The sequence below is a fragment of the Patagioenas fasciata genome, chromosome 18 (genome assembly GCF_037038585.1).
Source record: "Patagioenas fasciata isolate bPatFas1 chromosome 18, bPatFas1.hap1, whole genome shotgun sequence".
Classification (NCBI taxonomy): Eukaryota; Metazoa; Chordata; class Aves; order Columbiformes; family Columbidae; genus Patagioenas; species Patagioenas fasciata.
The window spans coordinates 12,362,483-12,389,898 of NC_092537.1; the positions used below are offsets into that span (position 1 = coordinate 12,362,483).

The 27,416-nt window shown below is 44.3% G+C and overlaps 1 protein-coding gene and 1 long non-coding RNA gene across 16 annotated transcripts in view; one reads left to right on the forward strand and one right to left on the reverse strand.

The window, feature by feature from the left end:
* Positions 1-27,416, reverse strand: part of LOC136109524 (uncharacterized) — a 190,910-nt gene that overhangs the window by 15,058 nt on the left and 148,436 nt on the right. For 13 of the 15 annotated variants that reach the window (XR_011741760.1, XR_011741761.1, XR_011741755.1 and 10 more), the window contains 3 exons: positions 18,314-18,430; positions 18,089-18,192; positions 1,253-1,446 (listed from right to left, as the gene is read on the reverse strand). This is a non-coding gene — a long non-coding RNA (uncharacterized lncRNA). Of the gene's footprint in view, positions 1-1,252; positions 1,447-11,489; positions 12,045-15,226; positions 16,838-18,088; positions 18,193-18,313; positions 18,431-27,416 lie in introns of those variants that run through there. The other 2 variants (XR_011741763.1, XR_011741762.1) reach the window with 2 other exon arrangements.
* LOC136109521 (myosin heavy chain, skeletal muscle, adult-like) lies at positions 7,448-26,577 on the forward strand. Its single transcript, XM_065852252.2, has 39 exons — positions 7,448-7,659; positions 8,953-9,192; positions 9,281-9,424; positions 9,517-9,673; positions 10,269-10,296; positions 10,394-10,502; positions 10,596-10,688; positions 10,816-10,879; positions 10,971-11,069; positions 11,168-11,271; positions 11,358-11,496; positions 12,467-12,585; positions 12,686-12,835; positions 13,367-13,537; positions 14,923-15,232; positions 15,342-15,412; positions 16,946-17,033; positions 17,125-17,242; positions 17,520-17,643; positions 18,094-18,230; positions 18,321-18,576; positions 19,772-20,014; positions 20,099-20,275; positions 20,361-20,506; positions 20,595-20,685; positions 20,773-21,162; positions 21,400-21,526; positions 21,621-21,739; positions 22,009-22,205; positions 22,600-22,783; positions 22,870-23,035; positions 23,208-23,332; positions 23,525-23,833; positions 23,934-24,137; positions 24,399-24,524; positions 24,621-24,791; positions 24,878-24,982; positions 25,121-25,216; positions 26,281-26,577. The coding sequence occupies exons 2-39, from the start codon at positions 8,989-8,991 to the stop codon at positions 26,431-26,433; spliced, it is 5,814 nt and encodes a 1,937-aa protein (XP_065708324.1). The 5' UTR covers positions 7,448-7,659; positions 8,953-8,988; the 3' UTR covers positions 26,434-26,577.

The window sequence follows — 27,416 nt, forward strand, 5'->3', positions numbered from 1 at the left end:
CTGTGCCTGGATAAGGGAAACGGGGCAGAATTTTCCCTGATGTAACTTGTTGGGATCTACAGAGATAAACTACAGTGAAATTTGGATAATCTACTTCAGATTAGAGACAGCTTCTTTGTGAGAAGATTTGTAAGAAGCCACAACGCCAGTGTCATATAAATGATAGTTGGGTGGGATAGATGAGCTTTATAAATTAAAACAAATCCAAAGCAGATGCTCGGTAGATTAGAATCCTTTTCAGGGATGTTTGTGCCAGCTGACCAAACACTTCACTTTTCTTTTTGTGAGCTTTATATCATACACTAAGACACTGAATGCTGGGTTATTCTCCCAAACTTTTTGCACTTTCTCCTGTCTCCTATTTGAGTTTCCACAAACTTAGTCCAGTTGTCAGCTGTATTTTCCCTGTAGACATTTACTGAGAGTTCATATACCACCCGTGTTCACAGCACATGCTGCCGTTGCATTAGTTCATAATGGCTTTCAAAAAAGATATTTTAAAAACATCTGCTTGAAAACACCAAATGAGAATTTCTTGTTGTCTATGTTTTATTTGGTTAATGCAAAAGGGGAAAAAAAGGAAATTGACCCGAATTTAGAGTTTTCCAATGAAAGTCATCTATGTTTTAACATTTTCTTGTTCTGAGTGTCTGAAAGTTTTTCTAGCACTGGTTCTTCCAGAGAAGCTGCTAGAATAGTCTTGATATTCAGTCTGAATGGCACTCAACTGTTTAGCGCTGAATTTAGTCAGGCTCCTTCACCCCTGCTGGTCTAAGCTACCAGGATTACTATTGTGTAACAATGCAGCTGGCAGAAGAGTAAGCACATACACTCGCTATCATCTCTAAATGCTGCTTCATGGTGGAGATAGTATTATTTAATGTAAGTTTTAGCTGAACTCAGTATGCAAACTGTTCTTAGTATAAGGGTCACATCTCCATATACAACACTCTGGAGAATTTTGCTAGATTTTAGTAACCCTTCAGACTTTTGCATGATTAATGCCAAGCACCTCTCAGGGATTTCACTCCAAGGTACCAAGCAAAGCCCACATACCCACAGTCACATTATGCTAACTTGGGGGTTTTTACTGGTAGTGAGGTATTAATAGAGAGCTATTGATGTAGACATAGGTCAATACTTCTGATGAACAGAGAAATTCAAAATAGGGATCCACAGTAACAATATCTTCTTAATTAACTTAAGCCAGCATATACATTCACACTGCGGGTTTACTTATTTCCACAGAAACCTTCAGCCAAAGTAGGACCATGTCCAGAACATGATGTAGGGTTAGGTGGGACAGTATGTCCTGCAGCCCGTCTACACCCTGGGCAATCAGGCAGCATTCCCAGTCTTCCTCGTAGGATGTGATCATCTGCAGTTTTCTGAGTTGTCCTGTGTAAATTCTATATCATTCTTCTGTACTCAAGGTTGCTTTCCCTCCTAAGGAGTTAAACATAGATATAGATATAGCATGACTAGACTAGCAGAGCCCAAGGTTGGCAGTCTCAGATCAAGGACAATAGGTTGGCAGAAAGTTTCTTCCCTGTTGACTCTGGGGACAGGGATCCTGCTCCTTCTTATTTCAGTGGAACAGCTCTGTAGCTGCCATTCCTTTCTGTTGAGGAATATGGTGATTATTTCTGGTGATAGGAAAGCTGCCAGATTCATTCCTTCAAGACAAAGATGCTAGTTCTTCTACTGCATGGGGTCACAAGCTTGTACCCCTCAACCTTCAGGGTGCCTGTTTCCACATGTCTGTTATGGCCCCCCCGCAGAGCGGGCCAGAACCACTACCAGAACAGGATCCTGCTGGCTGGTAGTCCTACCATCCAGATTCTCCTCCAAGGATCAAGCAGAGACTAGCTTCAGAGTACTGGATACCCCAATATTTGAGGTGGAGGCCACATGCTTGAGGTAAATGGCAAATGGTTTGGTCTCTGAGCCAGCATTCTTGCCTCTGTGGACATTATACTGGACCTACAGGCATCTCAGGCTGTTTGTATGCAGAGCATGTAGAAGTGCCTGTGCACTTTAGTTGCTTTGCTTTAATGTCATGAAGGGTCTCTTGCTGGAAGTCCACACATGATTGAGTGAACTCAATTAGCAATACACAGCTGTAAGGCTTGAAGACTGTGTGATTCTGCAATTGCTATGGCCATTAAGTGTTTTCTATGTTAAGGAGAGTGCACAACTGTGCACTGGCTGGGCAAAATTCAGAGGTCAATGCTTGGTCCAATAGAACAAAGGAAGTGCAAAGCCCTGCACCTGGAGAGGAACAAGCCTGTGCACCAGTAGATGCTGAGCACTGACCAGCTGGAAAGCAGCTGTGCAAAAAAGGACCTGGGAGTCCTGGTGACTCCAAGTCCAAGTTGAACATCAGTCAGCAACGTGCCTTTGCTGCAGAGAAGGTGAGCAGTGTCCTGGGCTGCATGAGGAGTGTGCTCAGCACTGGGGAGGCCACACCTCAAGTGCTGTGTCCAGTGCTGGGCTCCCCAGTATAACAGAGATATGGAGCTACTGGAGAGTCCAGCAAAAGGCCACTAAGGTGACTGGGAAACTGGAGCATCTCTCCTACATGGAAAGGCTGAGGGAGATGGGAGTGTTCAGCCTGGAGAAGAGAAGGCTCAGGGGGGATCTCGTCAATGTATATAAATACCTGAAGGGAGGGGGCACAGAGGTTGAAGCCAGGCTCTGGTCACTGGTGCCCAGTGACAGGACTGGAGGCAGAGGGTTCAAACTGGAACACAGGAGGTTCCCTGTGAAAAATCAGGGAACACTTTTTCTCTGTGAGGCTGACCAAGCACTGGCGCAGGTTTACCAGAGCCATTGTGAACTCTCCATCCTCTGAGATACTCAAAAGCCATCTGCATAAAAACCTCTCCTTCATTGCTGTGCCCTGCTTCACAACCCTCTTCTGAGATTTGGGCCACTTTCAAAAAAACCCAATATATCAGGTTTCTAATACTGGCTGATGGAGACCTACTGATGCTAAGTTCAGTTCCCACAGCACAGCTGAGTGACTGGCAACACCTGGAGACACCTCAGCTCACTGGCCACTTCCTTTTTAAATCAAGCTTTCCCTCAGCTGACTGCGTGTCCAGAGCTGCCTGGCCAAGTGCCTCACTCCTGCCTGTTACACAGCTGGGTCCACATAAGGTCATAGAATCATTTTGGTTGGAAAAGACCCTCAAGATCGTTCAGTCCAACCATTAATTCTGTCACTAAAACATGTCCTTAAGAACCTAATCCATACATCTTTTAAACGCTTCCAGCACCTCAGTGTCTTTCTTGTTTTGAGGGGCCCAAAACTGACTCCAGGATTCGAGGTTTGGCCTCCCCAGTGCCTTGTACAGGGAATGGTCACTGCCCTGGTCCTGCTGGCCACACTAGTGCTGATACAAGCCAGGGTTCTGGTGGCCTTTTTGGCCACCTGGGCACACCCTGGCTCATGTTCAGCTGCTGTTGATCAACACCCCCAGGTCCTTTTCCAACAGTCAGCTTTCCAGGTACTCTTCCCTGAGCCTGTGGCATTCATGGAGTTGTGGTGACCCAAGTGCAGGACCCAGCACTTGGCCTTGTTGAACCTCAGACAATTGACCTCAGCCCAATGATCCAGCCAATCCAGATCCCTCTGTATGGCCGTCCCACCCTCCAGCAGATCAGTTCTCCCACCCAACTTGGTGTCATCTGTAAACTCACTGGGGGTGCACTCAATCCCCTCATCCAGATCCTTGATAAAGATATTAAAGAGCACTGATCCCAATGCTGAGCCCTGGGGAACAATAATTGTGACCAGTCACCAACTGAATTTGACTCCTTTCACCACAACTCTTTGGGTCTGACCATCCAGCCAGTTCTTTACCCAGTGAAGAGTATGCCCGTCCAGGCCATGAGCTGCCAGTTTCTCCAGGAGAATTCTGTGGGATATGGTGTCAAAAGCTTTACTAAAGTCTAGGTACACAACATCCACAGCCTTTCCCTCATCCACTAAGCAGGTCACCATGTTATGGAAGGAGATCAGATTGGTCAAGCAGGACCCACCTTTCATAAGCCCAATGCTGACTGGGCCAGATGGCTTGGTTGTCTTGTATGTGCCACGTGCTAGCACTTAGGATGATCTGCTCCGTGACCTTCCCCAGCATCGAGGTCAGATAGACAGGCCTGTAATTCCCCAGATCCTATTTCTAGCCCTTCTTGTAGATGGGCATCACATTTGCCAACTTCCAGTCAACTGTGACCTCTGTGATTAGCCAGGACTGCTGATAAATAATTGAAAGCGGCTTAGTGATCACATTCTCCAGCTCCCTCAGAGCCCTTGAGTGGATCCCATCTGGTCCCATAGATTTGTGTGTGTCTAAGTGGTGTAGCAGGTCACTAGCCATTTCCCCCTGGATTATTTGGGCTTCATTGCACTCCCCATCCCTGTCTCAAAGCTCCGGGGCCAATTACTTGCAGCACAACTGATCTGACTATTAAAGACCGAGGCAAAGAAGGCATTTAGTACCTCAGCCTTTCCCTCATCCTCTGTCACTATGTTTCCCCCTGCATTCACCAGAAGGTAGAGATTCTCTTTTGCCCTCCTTTTGTTGCTGATGTATTTGCTGAAGCTTTTTTTTTTTTCCCTTTTACTGCAGTACCTAGGTTCAGCTCTAATCGGGCTTTGGCCCTTCTAATTTTCTCCCTGAATAACCTCACAACATCCTTGTAGTACTCTTGAATTGGCTTGCCCCTTCTTCCAAAGTTTCTTCTTCTTTTTGTCCTGGTCATTGGCATTTTGTTTATTAAAAGAACTCAATGGATAACACGTCCATGGATGGTGCATTGATCTGATCCAATACTCAGCATCAGGCAATGTTCTGTGCTTGTAAAGCCCATTCCAATGAGGGCTGCAGCACCACAGTGCACAGTTTTGGGAGCTGAAATGCAGAGCTCACTGCTGGGCTCCATGCTCAGGGCCTGGGGAGGCTGATGGAAATGCCCCGCACCCTGCTTGGAAGAGCCTGGAGCTGCTGGGAAACAGCGAGCACAGGGGGACATCTGAAGTCCTTCCTGTCTGGGGAGCAGCATCAGGGAATGCTGGCCGGGCCACCTCCCTCCAGTGGGACCCAGAACACAACTGTGATCTTAAGGGCTCTTGCAGCTGAGTCCCCGGATGCTGAGGTAACACGTGGTGTCCAGTGGCTGTCGATCCTGGCCAAGGAGGGGACAGAGAAGTCTTGTCAGATCAGAGCCTGGGGTAAGGAAGATCATGCAAGAAGAGCAAGGGATGGCTGAGGCTTCTCCCAGGGTGTGAGAGCTGGGGGTTTTCTCCCCTCAGGTTGGGGAGAGGGGTTTGGCCTCTTGTTCGCAGGGAAGCTGTAACACCTGCACTGTAAAGGCAGCATCCTTTGGTAGCAGCGGATTAAGTATTCAACAGCTGCTGTTGCTTCTCTGTGGGGCCCTGCTCTCAGCTCTATGTGGCAAATGTGTCTCATGCAGTGCTGTGAGGCTGGGACAAGTGGCTTCAGGGTGGACCAGGGGCTATATGGAGTTTCTAGCTGAGTGTACTAAGCTAGCTCAGCTGACTTTGGGGAACAAAAAGCTTTGAATATTCAGTGACCGATGACAAAGCTAGTCTTCTCAGTAGAGTTTTTCTGGGATTTTGCTATTGTGTTGTGGAGGATGTGCAGTTTTGTGTGCAGTTTTGTTCTATGTTCAGTTTTGGGCCCCTCACAACAAGAAAGACCTTCAGGTGCTGAAGCAAGTTGAGAGAAGGGAATGGAGCTGGTGAGGGGCTGGAGCACAAGTGTGATGGGAGCGGCTGAGGGACCTGGGGGGTTCAGCTGGAGAACAGGAGCTGAGGGGAGACCTTCTGATCTCTGAACTGCCTGAAAGGAGCTTGGAGCCAGGGGGGATCGGGCTCTGCTCCCAAGGAACAGGCGATACAACAAGAGGAAATGGCCTCAGATTGCACCAGGGACAGTTGAGATTGGATATTAGAAAACATTTATTCACTGAAGGGCTTGTTGGGCATTGTCACAGGCTGCCCAGGGCAGTGGTGGAGTCACCATCTCTGGAGGTGTTTAGGAGACACATAGATGAGGTTCTTAGGGACATGGGTTAGTGCCAGAGTTAGGTTATGTTTGGGTTTGATGATCTTGAGGGTCTCTTCTGACCAAAATGATTCTAAGAATGTGTTTAAATCTGACAGGATTTAAAGCAGCTCACAAGACAGTGCCCCCTTCCCAAAACTAGATCAGTTTCTGTCTGGGACTACCAGCAAATCCCTATTCTCCCCGCTCTACCTGCATTGTACAGCCATACCGGCCACCCCCAGTGCTCTGGCAAAGGTATCACTGTGTTTCTTCTGAACTGTGCAAATGCGTAAGCATGCGAGATATTTGTGATGAAATGGAAGGGCTGGACTGAGGATGTATTGGGTGCAGAGCATATGGGACTGCATGCTGAGGTGATGTGTTTGGGCATACGTCCATTTATTTGTATAGCTATGGCTGAACAGAGGATTTTTCTCTCAGTTGTAGGGAGGAAAAACCATTGGGGCTATTCCTAGATCAAGGTTATCTTTACTATGGTTATAGGCACAGGAACACCTGGATAAGCTAAAAAGTTGCCAGCAAAATAAGGGAGCATCTCTTGCTCGCTGGCACTGACCTGCAGATCAGAAGTCTCAGCAGAACATGGTGGTGCACAGGGTCACAACATTTCTTGGGGAATCTCCCACCTATTTGCAATCTGAACTGTGTACAGAGAGGCACACATGCACATGCCTCTGTGTGTGTGTACACATGCACTCTTCCTGATATCCCCAAAGCTGGCTCACATCTCTGTCAGAGACACCAGCTGAAAAGCCCAGGTAGCAGCCAGCCTCTCGCTGCTGCAGTGGCCATCCTGCTGTGCCCGTGACCCTTGTTATACAGCTGCACTTGCGCTTTCAGGATTTTACCAGCACAACTGCCAAGAGCTTTGCATAATGCTAATTTATCTTTTAACATCCTGTTTTATCTATTGTACAGCTGGGGTATCTGCAGTGCACACATACCAAACAATCCACCCTGGGTCATACAGTGAGTTGGTGGGAAAGCCAGCAATAGAATCCATAAGTCCTGCATCCAAGTTCTCTAAGTGCCTTGACTAGTCCAGATTCCCGCCTTAACACCCTTGTCAGATTGTTTATAGAAGATGTATTCATATAGTCAGTAAGACATCAAAATTTTCTAATTATATCTAGTCATGTCAAATGACAATTATGCCCTTAGTTCAGTTTGCCAGACAATGCTTTACCAAAGAAGGTTTGCCAAAAATTTTTTGACCGAAGAAAGAGTAGGCATCTGTAGCATCTGTGACTAGATAGTATAAAACGTCCCTGCGACAAATCTGCCCCGTCTCCAGGGAACGCTTCAAGGTAAGTGTATGAGGTTCGCAGGCTCGCAGGAAGGGGATGGTGCCCTTTTGTGCCACAACATTCCTGCTGCTTCCAGTGCCCATTTCCAGGCGGGCACTCGATTTCTCTGCTCAGGTTTTAAATCTGCTTTCAAGGCACCTGCACGTTTTCACTCTGGATTTCTGTGCAGCAGCAAGTAGGGAGTTGCCATTTCTGCTCTACAGTACTGACCAGCTGCCAGCCTGCAAGCCACCCATCAGGTGTCACAGGAGGTAAGAACCTGATTTATTAATCCTCAGAGGGCAGAGGAAGATGCTTTCAGGTGGGATTTCTGGAAGGATCACTGTTTCACCCTAAATTCAAGCCTAGTGTGATTACTGCAGAAGGTAGTAGGGTGCCCAAGGTTTTCAAGTGGCTGTGTTTGAGGTCTCTGGCCACTGATGGCAGACCAGAAAATCCCCATGGGGGAATTCTGCATTTCTGCCTAACTCACCTGACAGGGATCAAGCTGTTCTGGCTTCCCATCTTTGCTATGACAGCAGAACTGGACCAAGATGAGCAGAGAAGGAAAAGTGCAAAATTCTGCATTCTACCTGAGAATGCATGAATTAATAAATAACCTGAACATCCAGATATTCTAACCATCTTAGTAAAATGCCAGACCTTGCTTAGATATCCATTTTCTTGCTCCAGACCAAAAAAAAAAAAAAAAAATTATTACCTAATGAATAAAGAGGGAATAGATTATACTAACACAGCTAAAGAATTTTCAAGTGCAGTTGGGTAAATTTAGCTAACTACGTGTTTAATAAAGCATCTGAAAAAAAATATTGTTATTTTTTTAAAAGTTTTGAGAACTCACCTGTTTCTGGGTTTTTGTGTTTGTGTGTATGCATAAGTATTTATTTGGGATCTTAATATAGGCTTGGCAAATCCAGTTTCAATGATTGAATTTTCTGTGACGCAAGTCAGAACTTTGGGGCTGAAATTATTTAGATATTGTACTGAAGAATGACAAATGCGTACAACAAATTTAATTATGGCAGGATATTAAAAGGTCACAGAGCCTACCATTTCATTTGCCAACTTCCTTAGCAAAATTCATTAATTTCCCACCTCCTTTCTGTTATCATTATATTTAATAGGTAAATGTCCCACAGGCTCAATGTTTTCCAAGACTGTAGGTCACCTACACTACCATTTCCAGAAATGTTGCTTCACTGTTCATTCTTTCATCAAAATGCCCTAACTGTATTTCCATTCCTTGTAGTGATATGTTACTAAAACTTGTTCAGTAAATTCACTTCTTTATTACAGACACAGTATTCTCAAAGCACCAAACCCACAGTTCTGAAATGCTCTCTCAAATGTTTGAAGACCTAGACTACAACAATTAAAACCTCTTATTTTCTAAGTTGACATAAAAATTTAGTCTTCAGCTAGCTCATGTTAGGTGTTGCAAATACTCAGAGTCCAAAGAGAAACAAAGGCACAAGATGTAAAGTTTTTCCCAGTTGTACGGAACAGATGTAAATAATCAGTGCCATATTGTTCCTCCCCATTAGCAACCTCTGCTGACGCACCTTCAATAACGTGCAAACATGTCGTCAGACGCTGAGATGGCTGTGTTTGGGGAGGCGGCTCCTTACCTCCGAAAATCAGAGAAGGAGAGAATTGCAGCCCAAAACAAGCCGTTTGATGCCAAGACATCGGTCTTTGTGGTGCATCCCAAGGAATCCTTTGTGAAAGGGACAATCCAGAGTAGGGAATCAGGGAAGGTCACCGTCAAGACTGAAGCTGGAGAGGTGAGTGAAAAACAAGGCTGAAGGACACCATTTGATTCCCACTCTGAGCTTTTAGCTGACATTCATGGATCTTTCATTTCCCTGGCAGACCCTGACTGTGAAGGACGATCAAGTCTTTTCCATGAACCCTCCCAAGTACGACAAAGTCGAGGACATGGCCATGATGACCCACCTCCATGAACCCGCTGTGCTGTACAACCTCAAAGAGCGTTATGCAGCCTGGATGATCTACGTAAGTACCAGCAGCAGTCTTCCTTTGGGGAGCTGGGAGAACTGCTCTGCCAGGCTCAGGGGAAGGCAACGTGCTGTGTCCTTTCCTCGCAGACCTACTCGGGTCTCTTCTGCGTCACCGTCAACCCCTACAAGTGGCTGCCGGTGTACAACCCGGAGGTGGTGTTGGCCTACCGAGGCAAGAAGCGCAGTGAGGCCCCTCCACACATCTTCTCCATCTCTGACAATGCCTATCAGTTCATGCTGACTGGTGAGTGTTTGACCTCCCTCACAGCAACTTAAATTGAAAAGCCTCACTGATCTCACTGGAGCATGTGACAAGCCAGCTAAAAACACCGCCAAGATGTTTGACTGAGCACTTGATTGAGTTATGCAGGAATTCATTTCAAGTGAAAGTGACCCAGTAGCACACATGGCCTCAGGAATGTATATTATTTACACTTTATTGTATTAAATTCTTCATTCTCCCACTACAGAAATAGTACTTGGCACAGTTTGCTACTTCCTTTCACTGGCAGGAAAGAAAAAGTTATTATTCCATGTAATCCACCATTTTGAATGCAACTAGGCAGTTTGATTAGATTTCATTATGAGAACTGTGTGAAAGGCAGGTGAATGCACAGCTTGACTCAGGACCACGTGCCTTGGAGCACCATGCATCCATTTGGGTCTGTACTTACTGCTGCTAGGACCTGGCAGGGAATGGGCTTCTCTTGGACTACTTGGATTACTTCTCTTGGACTTTCTGAAGAATCCCTAACTTACATTTACAGCTTTACTTGTCATTCAGCTCAGTGTTACCCAAGTCAACCACTAACACCATCTTTAATTCTGTCTTTTCACAGATCGCGAGAACCAGTCGATCCTGATCACGTACGTCCACTCCCTGCTGGGTCCCCGTGGGGCTGCCCGGTGCCAGGGGATCTCCTGCCTGACCACACGCTCTCTGCTTCTCTCTTTGCTTTGACAGCGGAGAATCCGGCGCAGGGAAGACTGTGAACACAAAGCGTGTCATCCAGTACTTTGCAACAATTGCAGCCAGTGGGGAGAAGAAGAAGGAAGAGCCCGGCAAAATGCAGGTAAATTAATAGATGCTGGCTTGAATCAAAGCTTTTCTCCAATTCTGACTTGATTTTTGGAAAGGATAATCAGCAATATCTATCATCCTGCAGGGAACGCTTGAGGATCAAATCATCAGCGCCAACCCACTGCTGGAGGCCTTTGGAAACGCCAAGACCGTGAGGAACGACAACTCCTCGCGCTTTGTAAGTTGTTGCTTTGGACAAAATCCGTTCTCATTTATAACAGCAGTGATGGGCTAGTGGTATTCTCACATAAGGGGATGGAAATTAAATGCATTTAGGCTGAAATGTTGCTGCTTCTCCTTAACAGGGCAAATTCATCAGAATCCACTTTGGAGCTACAGGCAAACTGGCTTCTGCAGACATTGAAACTTGTAAGAGACTCTCCTGGCCTGGTCCCATTCCTTCCCAAATTCTCACCTCCATGTGCATTCCTGTGCCTGACTCTTCTGCCTTCCTTGCCAGATCTGCTGGAGAAGTCCAGAGTCACTTTCCAGCTCAAGGCGGAAAGAAGCTACCACATCTTCTATCAGGTCACCTCCAACAAGAAGCCGGAGCTAATTGGTAGGAGGCATCACAGCATTGTGGAGAAGATCACCGAGCAACATTTAACTACATTACAAAAATAATTAATGTTAACCCATGGACCTATTTGTTTTCAGAAATGCTCCTCATCACTACCAACCCATATGACTACCCTTTTGTGAGTCAAGGTGAAATCACTGTTCCCAGCATTGATGACAAGGAGGAGCTGATGGCTACAGATGTAAGTAGCCTACAAAAAAGGTCACCAAGCATAGGTCATACATCACAGAACATGCAAATATTTCACTTTGGTGATTGTATTACCAGAGTGCCATTGACATCCTGGGCTTCACTGCTGATGAAAAGACTGCCATCTACAAGCTGACAGGGGCCGTCATGCACTATGGGAACTTGAAGTTCAAGCAGAAACCAAGAGAGGAGCAGGCAGAGCCTGATGGCACAGAAGGTATTATCAAACTTGATAATTAATCTTTCTGTAAGCCACTATGGATATGAAAGACAGGAAAAGTTGTTCTTTTTTGGATTTTAGGATCCAAGGAAACTGTGAGCCAGAAAAAACTGTTCCTTGTCCTCTTCTCAGTACATAAGTTCTCTGAGCTCAGGATTTTTTATGCTGTGAACAATCAACAGTTTAAACCGTCCTTTTTACACTTTCAGGGAGTCCTGAGAATGTCCCTCCTGTAACATTATTAGTCACACCTGTGTTGCAATTGGCTTGCAATTGTGAAATAGCCAAGTGGTTCAGCTTTAACAGGTTCAGCTTCAAATACGGCTTTCAATTGTGAAATAGCCAAGTGGTTCAGCTCTAACAGGATGAGGGACCATTTGTGTTCGTGTTCAGCCTCACCTGTCAGGCACTCAGGGAACTTTGGTGTGAGAGGTATATTTGATTCCTCTCCGGTGTTGGCACATGACCTACAACTCCTGTCTCCAGCTGTCTGAGCAATGTCTCCTCTTGAAAAAGGACTAGGCAGAAGGTGTGGCGTACCATAGCTGAAAGTATGAAAACCAGTGAGTTTTACAGAACGTCAGAAACCAAAGCTCAGAAAGAGAAGAGAGATATCCCCTCTGTGTCTACCCTAAGCATTGTGTGTTTTTGATCACCTGAATGTAGACCGTACTTCACTGTTGTCACTGCAACTCCTGACCTACACATGTGCTACAAATATTCAGACTGGCAAGCTGCAGCTTTCCATTTTGTGCCAGGAGAATTTTCTACGTGCTTCAGTGAAGATTTTCAGACTTAAAAATTCTTATTGAAAAGTCTAATATGTGTAACAATGACTTTGATGTTACCAAGATTCTACCAAAAGATTTCAAAGAACACAAGTCTAAACTGTGCAGCCTTTAGAGAATATTCCAAGATTCAAAGTCTGTTTGGCACTAAATTCTTCCTTTTTCTTCTGTCTTTTTAGTTGCTGACAAGGCTGCCTATTTAATGGGTCTGAATTCAGCTGACATGCTCAAGGCCCTCTGCTACCCCCGTGTCAAGGTTGGGAATGAATATGTGACCAAGGGTCAAACTGCGCAGCAGGTGAGAAATATGTGTTAACCTGGAACCATGTTTTGAATCAAGAACCTTTTGATTCTCCTCTGCTCTGTATGGTAACTCCAGACACTTATTTTTCTTATAGGTGCACAATGCTGTAGGTGCTCTGGCAAAAGCTGTCTACGAGAGGATGTTCTTGTGGATGGTTGTTCGTATCAACCAACAGCTGGATACCAAACAGCCCAGACAGTACTTCATTGGTGTCCTGGACATTGCTGGCTTTGAGATCTTTGATGTAAGTAACAAAGACTTGGTAAGCGCTATTTGGAAGTGGCAACTAGATCTCTGTGAGATATATTCTTGAAGAAGACATAATACTATCATATAATTATTTTTAGCTATTTGCCTTTTTTTTTTTTTTTTTTGTCATGAAGCACAAAATGACCTTTCAAAGCACTGGTCTTATTTTAAAATGTGCCAACTCAAAAGTGCAGAATGGTCCAGTCAGAAAAATTCCTTGGTTTAAATGATCAAGGACAAAGTGTAAAAACATGTATATCACAATAGACTGAACAATTTTTTCTCCCTGTAATTTAGTCTCAGATTGTACAGCAGTTATATTTTATCTTCACAGTTTTATCAATGAAAAAAATAATTCCTTGTGGACAACTGATTTGATGTATTTCTCTGTTTCGTTACGTAGACATAAGGCAGACTGGAGAAATGCACAGACTTGATGAAGAAGCCAAGATAACTGCATTCCTTATTTCTAAAGGATGAGTTTGTTGCATGTTGCACATACAGGTCTGTCTTATTTTATTTCCAGTTTAACAGCTTTGAGCAGCTGTGCATCAACTTCACCAATGAGAAACTGCAACAGTTCTTCAACCACCACATGTTCGTGCTGGAGCAGGAGGAGTACAAGAAGGAAGGAATTGAATGGACATTCATAGATTTTGGGATGGACCTGGCTGCCTGCATTGAGCTCATTGAGAAGGTATCTCCCCTGTTCAAATGCATTACACGCATGGAAATCCTGTACTTCATTCGTCTCATTTCTCAAACAGATCTTCTGTGTTCATACGCAAAAATTCAGCTTTTGTTATTTAAAATACCTTGCTGCGTAATTTATTTTTACTGTTAAGTGAGACAAGAAAGAGATTTCACACAGCTTTCTTTAAGCAAGTCCGTACTGATCTCTTTTCAAGGGTCAAAAGATTGCCAAACTCACAATCAGATTGCTCTTCCAAAACAACTATAGTCAATTTCCAGCTCAGCATGTCCTCCTCACCTTTCAGCCCTAACGGACTTGTGCTTGTATGGCAGAATATTGGAAAATTAACCTAGAGGATGGACATACATAACTGTCAGCACAGAGTCACACTTAGATGTGCATCCTTTGACTGTCCATGTGACGGCGGTTGCACTGCATATGGGTGGGAAGTTCAGCGGCTGGCAGGATGATAAGTAGTTAGAACCACAGAATCACACAACTGCTGAGGTTTGAAGGCAGCTCTGGAGATCACTTAGTCCGCCTCCCCTGGTCACAGCAGTGTCTGTTACAGCAGGTTGCTCAAGACCATGTCCAGTTGGATTTTGAATATGTTCAAGGGTGGATGCGCCACAGATACTCTGGGGAACCTGTTCCAACTGTTGCCCCCACTCACCGTAAAGAAACTTTTCTGTTTAAATAGAATTTTGTCTATTTCAATTCATGTCTGTCCCATCTTGTCCTGTCACTAGACACCTCTAGCTCTGTCTTCTTTACCTCCTCCCATTAGATATTTATACACATTGATAAGATCCCCAGAGCATTCTCTTTTCCACGCTGAATAGTCCCATCTCTATCAGCTTCTCCTTGTATGTCAGGTGTTCCAGTCATGGCCTGTCACGGGGCTATCTCTCTCTGCTATGTTCACATTTCTCTTGTACTGGGGAGCCAAGAGCTGGACACAGAACTCCAGATGTTTCTCAGCAGAGCAGAGTAAAGGGGAAGATCACTTCTCTTGAGCTGCTGGTAACACTCTTAATGCAGCCCAGGATGAGTTGGCTGCCTTTGCCACAAGGGTGTCTTGCTGGCTCATGTTCAATTTGTCTAACACATCTGTGTGTGCTTTGAGTCCATCTGGATAAGGAAGTAGTGCTCTGATTTTATAAAGCAGGTACTCAACACAAACTAAATTAATTTCCTTTAATCTTTATGACTCATTTGGTGTTAAAAAAATCTAAGTATCAACAGGTTTAATCTCACATTTTAGCAAAAAAGTAATTTAATAATAATGTTTTCTGATGTATATCTCAGTCTGTGTTCCACTACTCAGTCTAGGTGAAGGTAATTATTGTCCTAAATTACAGTCTGTTCCCCTTGTGCATTTCTCCTAGCCCATGGGCATCTTCTCCATCCTGGAAGAGGAGTGCATGTTCCCCAAGGCAACTGACACCTCTTTCAAGAACAAGCTCTATGACCAACATCTGGGCAAGTCCAGTAACTTTCAGAAACCCAAACCTACCAAAGGGAAGGTTGAGGCTCACTTCTCTCTGATACACTACGCGGGTACGGTGGACTACAACATCACTGGCTGGCTGGAGAAGAACAAGGACCCTCTGAACGAAACTGTCATTGGGTTGTACCAGAAATCATCACTGAAAACATTGGCCTTACTCTTTGCCAATTACGGTGGAGCTGAAGCAGGTTGGTTCTATGAATCCTTTATTTTTACTGACGTACAGTTTACAGAAAGGAATCATAAAAGGAAAAAGCAAACATCTAAAACCTGATTCATTTCTTTTCAATTTTGCAGAGGCTAGTGCTGGGAAGAAAGGTAGCAAGAAGAAAGGTTCTTCCTTCCAGACTGTCTCAGCTCTTTTCCGGGTACAGTAGAGATTTCACTATTTCTTGCTAAGATGAGGAGTAAATCCACCATTTAAAATGGCCACTTTTTTTGGCCTAGTTGTGTTAAAAGAACCTGAAGTTCTTGGGCTATATTGTGCTAGGAAGAAATCTACCGTAATCTATTTATGCTCCATTCCAGTAAATGCACAACCTTTCTTTTTGTCCACTTGTCCCATGACGATGTTTCCAAGCAGAATAATGCGATACAGAAAATGTCTAAATTACATGTATAATACACTGGATTTCCTTCAGATGTCCACCTCTGACTTTGGAACCTGTTATTGCCCTTTAACAACACTCTGCCCACTGGTCTAGAGGGTGACCTATTTACTCAATTTATATCTCTAATTTTTCTCCATAATTCAGGGATCAATCTCTTATACCTGAAATATCACCACTCCTTGGGTTATGGATTTTTAAGATGTTAGATACATGACAGTTCTTTGTCATAACCAAGTCCTTCTGCCTGGCTGCTCCATATACTTCTGCCAGGTGAAATACCTAGTCTCTCCTGACATTATTTATTACCATATTCATCCTTCATTTAGCACTCCTTTCTTGATATAACCTGATTTTTCTACAGATCTGATGTCATATGATTCTTGATCACCTGACAGACTCTAGCCAGTGCTCTGAAACAGCACAGGGGAATGCGTGTATATGCTCCAAGAAAAGTAGTCCTAGCTGTAGTGCCCTGAACTAGCACGTGGGAAAGTATTGCCAGCATGTGTAATTCAAAAACAACGCTATAAGCCTATGATTACAGGTCATAACACTTAAAGAGGTGATATTGTAGGCCAAATAATATCTGCTGCATTTGGGTTGCATTTCTGTTATGTTTTCAAACTTTCTTCCACTAACCCTACTGTTTAGACAGGTTAATGTTTAGCCATCTTAATGTTTTGGCTGCTTAATTTACATACTCTGAGATGTCCTCTGGAGGCACTTGCTTCCCCCCACTCATTTTAGGCAATAAATATTTATAAATAAGTATGCAGATATTAATTACAAAACAAGGCTGGGATCCCTCTCACCTTATTCTCATCTTACTTTAGAAGATAAACATGTAATCTAGACATATAAAACTCAGCTCATCCTTTTTGTTCCTTTGAAGTGGGGAATATAGGAAGTTTCTATGTGACCATGTGACCATCTTTACTACCTACTGTATTATTCTTCAAACTGCCTCATAGAGGTGGAAGTTTATGGTTACATCCAATGGAAGATGGATATAGTTTCTCATGGAAGCATTACACTACAGTCAGTAAAAAGTATTGACATTGTATATTTAAGAGTATGATGCTTTCAACAGTTTAATCAAAATAACTTTATACATTAAGTTAATAACAGCAAAGATCTGTAGAAAGTCAGAAAACCTGGCGCAGGGGGCTTCAGTTCAGGATTCTGCAAGCAAATTTTTGTCTGATATCTCAATATATCTTTTCAGTAGGCTTGATGCTTATAGTGGAAATCACATTTACTAATATAAACTTTTGTTAATGACTCTACCAGGAGAATTTAAACAAGCTCATGACCAATCTGAGAAGCACCCACCCTCATTTTGTACGCTGCATCATCCCAAATGAAACAAAAACTCCTGGTAAGACCCACACACAGACAGTTTTCAGTATGATGCAGTTCTTCCCCTCTTTATTACAGAAAATAGTATATATTTGTGCTCTGAATTTTAGGTGCCATGGAGCATGAACTAGTGCTTCATCAGCTGCGGTGTAATGGTGTGCTGGAAGGGATCAGAATTTGCAGAAAAGGATTTCCCAACAGAGTCCTGTATGCAGATTTTAAACAGAGGTCAGACTTCTTCCCCTTATTGGGTCATTTTGTCTATCTTGAGTAGCTTATGACTTTTAAGTTTCACCTCTGGTAACTAAAGCCTTCTCTAAAATTTATGTTTAGCGGCAGTGTTATGTTCTCAACAGTTCTTATTAGATTCTTTCTTGCAGTGTACCAGTCAACAGGTCTCAACAACAAACCTTCTTTACATTCATAGAATGATAGAATCATTTTGGTTGGAAAAGACCCTTAAGATCATCAATTCCAATGCAAGTCCTTCCATTTTCTCCCCCAGATACAAAGTATTAAACGCAAGTGCTATCCCCGAGGGACAGTTCATTGACAGCAAGAAGGCTTGTGAGAAACTTCTTGGGTCAATTGATATAGACCACACTCAGTACAAATTTGGGCACACCAAGGTACAAGAATTGTTTGTTTCAAGTACTATATGCTTTTGATTTGTGTGGGTTGAGAATGATACTTGGATTCTCCAGATAGTATGTGAAATGATCAAATAGCCTGTTGAAAAGAAATCAACTAAGTACTTACTGATTTAACACTTGAATAAAATTTAAATTTATTGCCATAGGATAATTTAATTAAGGATTAATTAAGAGTTCCTGATTGAAGACAAAGCTTTTGAATAAAATAATCAACGGTTAATGAAAACAAAGTCTGGCTATTATACTCCCTCAACTGGAGATAACTGGACACTTGAAGATTTAAAAGAGGGTCTATCACTACATACATTGTCAGTGCCTTTGCTCTTTCTCTTAACTTCCCATATTATCTGCCATGGGGGACAGGGTATCGGGCTACACTGAACAACAATCACATACACTGCACCTGTTTTCATGTTCTTACCCAAGGTGTTCTTCAAAGCTGGGCTGATAGGCCTCTTGGAAGAGATGAGGGATGAGAAGCTGGCACAGCTCATCACCCGCACACAAGCCAGGTGCAGGGGCTTCCTGATGAGAATGGAATACCAGAGAATGGTGGAAAGGAGGTAAACATTTCTTCAGATTTGGTTCACTGAATTTGGCTTATTGTGTCATCATGGTCTAAATATTTAATATTAATTTGACTCACCTTTCAGGGAGTCCATCTTCTGCATCCAGTACAACATCCGTGCGTTCATGAATGTCAAGCACTGGCCCTGGATGAAGTTGTTCTTCAAGATCAAGCCCTTGCTGAAGAGCGCAGAATCTGAGAAGGAGATGGCCAACATGAAACAAGAGTTTGAGAAAACCAAGGAAGAACTTGCAAAATCTGAGGCAAAGAGGAAGGAGCTGGAGCAGAAAATGGTGAAACTGGTGCAGGAGAAAAATGACCTGCAGCTTCAAGTGCAGGCTGTGAGTACTACCAGCATGCCTCATCTTAACTGAACTGTGATTATCCAGCTGATATTTACATCTACAGTTTCAAAAGACACATAGAAATTACAATTCAATTCAATTCAATTGTATTTCATTAAGTATTGCTATTAAAAATATAACTAGCTGCAATAAGGAGGCTGTAGGCAAGATATTACAAGTGAGACATTTCAATTTGTTATGCTGAGGTCTCAATCATTTACAGACAGTTAAACTGCATCAAAACAATCAACATCACTATGTCATAATATTGATCTAACTCAGGGAATACAGGATTTCATATTCTCACTTGCCCTCCTAAATTACTCAGAATCATTGCATAAAATTATATGATACACCTGTGTTATTGTAATGCTGTGGTTTCTAAATTAAATCATTCACAGAATAGAAAAGACTGTATCTTCAAAGTAATAATATGCAGAGTATGTGGCATATAGGAAAATGTACAAGCCCCCTTTTTTAGATAATCTTAAACTGTAAAAAGATGAAAAAATCCACTCACTGCTAAAATTATAATTTCTCTTTCATATTATTTCTGTTAGACTGAAACTTGAGATAAAATGTAACATAGGACATCTGTTGCAAAAAAAGCCTAGACATAATTCTTTCAGCAACTCTTTTTCTTCTGATCTGACTAGGGTCTCACATAGAAAAGCCAAAGCTGCTAGATGCTGAGCATTTTGACCCATGGTGATCTAAATGTAAATCAGAAACTGTTGCTCCAAAAGGCAGTAGAGTGAAAAAAAGATAAATACAACCATGATTTAAGCATAACTGTGACTTTAGTATTTATATGTATCCTGGCATATGGTTATCACTCAGCACTTCATAAATGTGGGAGACATTCTTTTGATTAAACCCAAATTTATGTACTTTGTTCTAATGTTTGATATCATGGGATGATATTGCATTCTATACCTTGCACAAATATGTAAATACCTGGAGCTTCATGTAGACTGAAAATCATTTTATTTCATTTTAAAATGAAACGTTTCAAAACTGGCTGCTTCAAAACCAACAATATCTAATCAATTCTCTATTATATTTAATTCTGTTGGAACATTACACTAAATTTTTAACTACAAAATTGCTATCCAGGACTTTAAACTATGAAGGAAAGCATCTCAATATTCCCTCCAAAAACATATCCCTAAAAATGGTATTTTCCCACCAGGAAGCAGATGCTTTGGCTGATGCTGAGGAAAGATGTGACCAGCTCATCAAAACCAAAATCCAGCTGGAAGCTAAAGTTAAAGAGGTGACTGAGAGGGCTGAGGATGAGGAAGAAATTAATGCTGAGCTGACAGCCAAGAAAAGGAAACTGGAGGATGAATGTTCAGAGCTGAAGAAGGATATTGATGACCTTGAGTTAACACTGGCCAAGGTTGAAAAGGAAAAACATGCCACTGAAAACAAGGTATGAGGCAGAGGAAGTCACTATCCCTGGAAAGAAGTTCTAAAGAATTTTTTTACATCTGCCCTTGCTCCCTTCTTCCCAAAGGTGAAAAACCTGACAGAGGAGATGGCAGCCCTGGACGAGACCATTGTGAAGCTGACAAAAGAGAAGAAAGCCCTCCAAGAGGCCCATCAGCAGACACTGGATGACCTGCAGGCAGAAGAGGACAAAGTCAATACGCTGACCAAAGCCAAGACCAAGTTGGAGCAGCAAGTGGATGATGTGAGTACATGGCCATCCAGCAAGAACAGGACAGGTATGGAGTTAGACCTGACCGATCGAGAGCTGAGGGTCTTGTTCTTTTTAGCTGGAAGGGTCTCTGGAACAAGAGAAGAAACTGCGCATGGACCTTGAGAGAGCTAAGAGGAAACTGGAAGGAGACCTGAAGCTGGCCCAAGACAGCATAATGGACTTGGAAAATGATAAGCAGCAGCTGGATGAGAAACTAAAGAAGTAAGTGTGGCTTCGGGGCACCCGAGTGCTGGGCTGGTTGCGCTTGTCTTTTTTCCCTGATCTCTAACATGGTTTGATTCGGCCACAGGAAAGACTTTGAAATCAGCCAGATCCAGAGCAAGATCGAGGATGAGCAACTTCTAGGCATCCAGTTACAGAAGAAGATCAAGGAGCTTCAGGCAAGTCTCTGTTCCTTTCCCTCTGTCTCCCAGTCTCAGGTCAGGTAGGAGAAGACCTGAGTGTGAAGGGTCCCTAATGTTCCACAGGCCCGTATTGAGGAACTGGAGGAGGAAATTGAGGCCGAGCGAACCTCTCGGGCAAAAGCCGAGAAGCATCGGGCTGACCTCTCCAGGGAGCTGGAGGAGATCAGCGAGCGCCTGGAAGAAGCAGGAGGGGCTACGGCAGCTCAGATTGAGATGAACAAGAAGCGCGAGGCAGAGTTTCAGAAGATGCGTCGCGACCTGGAAGAGGCCACGCTGCAGCACGAAGCCACGGCTGCCGCCCTGCGCAAGAAGCACGCGGACAGCACAGCTGAGCTTGGGGAGCAGATCGACAACCTGCAGCGAGTGAAGCAGAAGCTGGAGAAGGAGAAGAGTGAGCTGAAGATGGAGATTGACGACTTGGCCAGTAACATGGAGTCTGTCTCTAAAGCCAAGGTACACAAATACTTTTATTAGTAATTTGAAAACAATGTAATATTTGTGTTTAATAGTATCTTATTTACTATTATCAGGTTATAACTCTTTTCTCCAAATGTAATGTATAGAACTGTGGGCATGTACACATACTCCCCAGATATGTAAACTGCATGTTCCGGATACATTTTCCATTTTTCGTAACTAAGACAGAATCAAGGTATCAAGTAAATTTTCTTATGTGTGATTGACACCTAGGCAAACCTGGAGAAGATGTGCCGCACTCTGGAAGACCAGCTGAATGAGATTAAAACAAAGGAGGAACAGAATCAGCGCATGATCAGTGACCTCAGTGCTCAAAGAGCTCGTCTGCAGACAGAATCTGGTACAGCAATTCCATCTATAGTTTAGAAATGGAAGAATCCCTGAAATTACTCTCTTCACTATTAAAATATTTTCGTAATTGAAAACGTTTCTAGGTGAATTTGCACGCCAGGTGGACGAAAAGGATGCTTTGATTTCTCAGCTGTCTAGAGGGAAACAGGCTTTCACCCAGCAGATTGAAGAACTGAAACGGCAACTTGAGGAAGAAATAAAGGTGAAGATATTTTTTTTTTTAATTGGTGCAGTGTTCAAGAGTTCAAAATGTGATCTAATAAAAAGTTTAAAACCTGGCATTAGGTCATGCAATCTGGGCCCTATCAGTGCAGGACTCATGGATTTTGGCAAAATATGAGACATTGTTTTTTATTTCTTTTTCATGTAGTCAATCACTATTTCTCTGGGATATATTCCAACAGCAAAGTACCACTAAGAGAAAATTTCCCAGCATGTACCTACTACTTATGGCAATCTTTTTACCATCAGGCCAAGAACGCCCTGGCCCACGCCCTGCAGTCTGCTCGCCACGACTGTGACTTGCTCCGGGAACAATATGAGGAGGAGCAGGAAGCCAAGGGGGAGCTGCAGCGTGCGCTGTCCAAGGCCAACAGCGAAGTGGCCCAGTGGAGAACCAAATACGAGACTGACGCTATTCAGCGCACGGAGGAGCTGGAGGAGGCCAAGTACGGGGGGAAATTGGGGAAGGTTGGCAGAAACCTAGAATGGAAATTTGAAGAGACGACAGATAAAGTGAAAGGCAAAAGTCTACAACTTGCTTGGGGAAGAGTTATATGGAAAAGAAATAAGTGCTATAAATGGTGTGGTTTTGAAAAACACAAGGAAAATAGTCTACACGATTAAGAATGCAGGGGAAAGGCAATGTGTGGCGTGTACAGAGGGCAGAGGGCCAGCTAGACCCTGGGGAAAGGAAATGGGAAGAAAAATGACTGGTTGGAATATGCACTGCACCATGAGCATGGCACAAAATACTGTCAAGCATTTCAGTACTGTAGTGCAAAAGAAAAAAACAAAGCCTATTTTATTCCCCAAGTATAAGCTGTACTTACCACCTCTCAGGAAGAAGCTGGCACAGCGCCTGCAGGAGGCAGAGGAACACGTTGAAGCTGTGAATGCCAAATGTGCCTCCCTGGAAAAGACAAAGCAGAGGCTGCAGAATGAAGTGGAGGACCTCATGATTGATGTGGAGCGATCAAATGCTGCCTGTGCAGCTCTGGATAAGAAGCAGAAGAACTTTGACAAGGTCTTTTAGGCTCTAAACCTGGGGTTCCTGGGCAGAGCATCCCCTCCTGATGGCCACATCCAAACTCACACCTGGTTTCTCTTCAGATCCTGGCAGAATGGAAGCAGAAGTATGAGGAGACACAGGCTGAGCTGGAAGCCTCTCAGAAAGAGGCTCGATCTCTCAGCACGGAGCTCTTTAAGATGAAGAATGCCTATGAGGAGTCCCTGGACCACCTGGAAACGCTGAAGCGGGAGAACAAGAACTTGCAGCGTAAGTGCCTGGCCCTCTGCTCCTGGCAGGGCTTTCTCCCTGTCCAGCACTACGCACCGCTCCACATGGGTCTGTGCCTGCAGGTGGGCAGGGATGTCTGTCATCTTGGTGTGACAGGGCCCTTCCCGTTGTGCTCTGTGCCTGACCATGCCATTGGTGTTTGTTCCCACAGAGGAGATTTCTGACCTCACGGAGCAGATTGCAGAGGGAGGAAAGGCGATTCACGAGCTGGAGAAAGTCAAGAAGCAGATTGAGCAGGAGAAATCTGAAATCCAGGCTGCTCTGGAGGAAGCTGAGGTACAGGCCAATAATCACTGGTATCTGCATAAAAATAGGAGCAATGGGGAAATAGGGCTAAAACCTGCTTGTTGTGCCTCTGTTCCAGTGGCGGGGCACAGCCAACTGAGATTTCCTGAAATGTGCTGCAATTACACATAAAGTAAACAGTAGCTTTATTGATGTTACAAATGCTTGTGTCCAATTGCCCAGGCCTCCCTGGAACATGAAGAGGGGAAGATCCTGCGCCTCCAGCTTGAGCTCAACCAGGTGAAGGCGGAGATTGACAGGAAGATAGCAGAGAAAGATGAGGAGATTGACCAGATGAAGAGAAACCACCTCAGAATTGTGGAGTCCTTGCAGAGCAGCCTGGATGCTGAGATCAGGAGCAGGAATGAAGCCCTGAGGCTGAAGAAGAAGATGGAGGGAGACCTGAATGAAATGGAGATCCAGCTGAGCCATGCCAACCGTGTGGCTGCAGAGGCACAGAAGAACCTGAGAAACACCCAGGGAGTGCTCAAGGTTTGTTCAGCAAAGCTGCTGAAAGAGAGGAGACATCCCTGACAGTTTTGGTACCCAAGCACACACTGCCACCTTGCAATTTCTCCTGTCTCTTTCTCAGGATACCCAGATACACTTGGATGATGCTCTGAGGACACAGGAGGACCTGAAGGAGCAGGTGGCCATGGTGGAGCGCAGGGCAAACCTGTTGCAGGCTGAAATTGAGGAGCTACGGGCAGCTCTGGAGCAGACGGAACGTTCGAGGAAACTGGCTGAGCAGGAGCTTCTGGATGCCACCGAACGTGTGCAGCTCCTCCATAGCCAGGTAAGGATGTGGTGCCAAAAGCAGCTGTGTTGACACAGCAAACACAGAGGGCAGCTGCATAACAATGGATTGAGCAGGGTAGTGGTCTAGAATTGCCTCTCTACTGCTGTCCAGAAGGAAAGGTGTGCTCAGCGCCTATCACCTGAGCCCACACTCAGTTTGTAAGCAACCATTTTAAAGAGAGTTCCAGATTTTGAATTGTAAGCTTGAAGAGTAAAGATTTGGCTCAGAACACAGGTCTTGAACTCTCTCTTTGCACAGAACACCAGCTTGATTAACACCAAGAAGAAGCTGGAAACAGACATTACCCAAATTCAGAGTGAAATGGAGGATACAATCCAGGAAGCCCGCAATGCTGAAGAGAAGGCCAAGAAGGCCATCACAGATGTGAGTTGGAGGCTCCTTTTGTTGCTGATGCTGGATATAATTCTCCTTCAAACTGTGTCCAGCCCCCAAATGGACTTGACCCTTTGCTCTCCTCAGGCAGCCATGATGGCAGAAGAGCTGAAGAAGGAGCAGGACACCAGCGCCCACCTGGAGAGGATGAAGAAGAACCTGGACCAGACGGTGAAGGACCTGCAGCACCGTCTGGACGAGGCTGAGCAGTTGGCCCTGAAGGGAGGCAAGAAGCAAATCCAGAAGCTGGAGGCCAGAGTGCGTAGGGCTGCTCTTTGTACATGACTGAACATGTCACATAAGCAGCCATCAGGGAAGCTCCAAAGACTGGCTTGTCCTTGCAGGTGCGGGAGCTGGAAGGGGAGGTTGATGCTGAGCAGAAGCGCAGCGCTGAAGCCGTGAAGGGTGTGCGCAAGTACGAGAGGAGGGTGAAGGAGTTGACCTACCAGGTAAGGCAGGAGATCTCTGTGGACTGACATACCCTCTCAGAGGAAATAAAAATTTTTGCACTTCATTGGCCAAGGGAATCCCAACTCACGTGGTTGTGTGACCAATTTACTGTCTTTCCTGTTTGCCAACTGCTTTAGTCTGAGGAAGACCGGAAGAATATTCTTAGGCTCCAGGATCTGGTGGACAAGCTGCAAATGAAGGTGAAATCCTACAAGAGACAATCTGAAGAGGCTGTAAGTATCACTCTGAGTGCTTGGCACAAAATTTTCTAGGTGTGTAGCATGGTTGTTGAGGAAATGAATATTAGAAAACTTGATAGTATCACTACTCAGTAATGAAGTGTGAGTTCTTTGAAATGTTTATAAATTAGCCTAGTCTTTGAGAATGAAATGAATGAGTTAATAAGATGGGTAATGATGAGGGCAAGTGTATCTACCCTTTTTTGCATTAGAACAACAACATTGACTGTAGGAAGGAACTGTAATATATTAAGAAGTTTTGAGAAGAACATACTTTCAGAATTCTGAAATTCCTATAACTGTCTTTACAAAAGATGCTTGTTAACCCCTGCAATTCAGAGAAGCTTGGTAGTTATGTGGAAATAAATGACCTGCCAAAACTCCAGAATTCTCTGCCTAGGAACACATAAAATGTTCCATTAAAAATATTTCTGATACAGCATATGGTTATCTACTAAAGAGAATTCCACATTTTGGATACTGCCAGTGAAATCTCAGCAGACAGAGAAGGTGTTTAGAAGTACACTCCCACACCACATTGTACACCGCATTTAGAACTGTGCAAGGAACCTGTGCCTTTTTCTGGGTATGCTGCGATCAGGGATGAACTAAGGGAAGTCCTACAGTGAACGTCTGAGCATAGCTTCTTTGCAAGGGCTTCTGGACTCAAATAAGGGCATCTGTGAGAGGGACACTGAGGAGATCTCATGGACTCACTGTCTCTTACAAATTCCTAACCTCGTTTCAGTGTCTGCAGAGGTAGCTGAAGATTTACTTCCAGAGTCAAAAAAATCTGATATCCAGCTGTCCAGTTTGTTTCCTTCCCACATTCCAGGGCAGAATTATGTTCAAACCCTGTTGTGTTCTGTTTACAATGTGTCTTCTAAAAGGAGAAAAATGAGGAGGTCTGTGTGAGGCTTATGTGTGAGCAGTGGTGGATGGGGGATGGAGCTCTGGGCCTTCCCCTGGGAAGTCCCGCAGCCCCTCAAGGCCAAGATGTAGGAGGAAAGAAACCCTTGACCCGGGCTCCTCACCACCAACTCCCTCTCTCCACACAGGAGGAACTGTCCAATGTCAACCTCTCCAAGTTCCGCAAGATCCAGCACGAGCTGGAGGAAGCCGAGGAGCGGGCTGACATTGCAGAGTCGCAGGTCAACAAGCTCCGAGCGAAGAGCCGGGAGTTTCATAGGAAGATAGAAGGAGAAGAGTGAAGATGTCATGAGGCAAAAAAGTGACCTGAGGGATGCACAAAATGTGAAGCTCTTGGTCACTTTCTTCTGTAATTAGCCTTTGTACCCATCTCAGTGAGTGTCTCAATGTCTAGAGAATAAAGACCGTAGATTCCTTTGCATACACACTACGATCAGTGCCTTCTTTGCTTGTTGTCGATTTTGTTTGTTTGTTTGTTGTTCTGATCAAGCTTGGGGTATTAAATTGCAGGACAAGTTTTCTTACTTTTCCCTACTAGGAGAAGGGAGAAAGTAGTGCAACCTCTGAACTGAGGACCTGTAAACTCAGAGGCTGGACATTCTTGTGGAGACTACTGAAAGTCCAGTCTGTGCTCCTTTTCATCTCCAGCAGATCCTTGTCCTGCTCCTGCCCTCACATATTCTTAATACTTCTCCCATTGTCCTTTCAGCACAGATTACTTCCCATCTGGAAGGGAAGAGAGGGTGATCACTTTCCTTCTTCATTTCCCTGCTTTTGTTTGAGATGTTGGCAGTCCCAAACCCTGAACAGTCCCTGAGGAAGTTATCAGAGGTACACTGCACCATGAAGGACTGACAGTTCCTTGGCAGAGACAGGCTACGGCACATCAACAGTGCCCCTATATCATGCCATCTCTCTTACCCTGGATTCCCTGCCACCACCTGCTCCTGGTTTCTCTGAAGTGGACAAAATGCAGAGTCCTGCCTGGGGCCACATGCTGGAAGGACTGACCCTTAGGGCTCATTTCTTGCACACTGTGTGGCACCAACTCACCTCCTCAGCACGTCACCTCAAAAGTCAGCCTTGTCACCTCACACGCAACAGGCTGCATGTGGCATTGCCTCAGGCAAGAAAAAGAAGAAAACTGATGGGTGTACCCCTCCATTCCTTCCTTACATACCCATACCTTGCTTTCAGCCTATCTACAGGTTAAAGAGACAATATATTTTTGGGAAGAATGAAAATGCATGAGGGAAGAAGGGAA

Bases quoted from the DNA above. Each gene is read 5' to 3' on its own strand.
- LOC136109521 (XM_065852252.2), top strand. From the start codon at position 8,989: ATGTCGTCAGACGCTGAGATGGCTGTGTTTGGGGAGGCGGCTCCTTAC. The intron at 10,503-10,595 runs GTAAATTAATAG...ATCATCCTGCAG, and splicing joins AAGAGCCCGGCAAAATGCAG to GGAACGCTTGAGGATCAAAT. The intron at 24,525-24,620 runs GTGAGTTGGAGG...TGCTCTCCTCAG, and splicing joins CCAAGAAGGCCATCACAGAT to GCAGCCATGATGGCAGAAGA.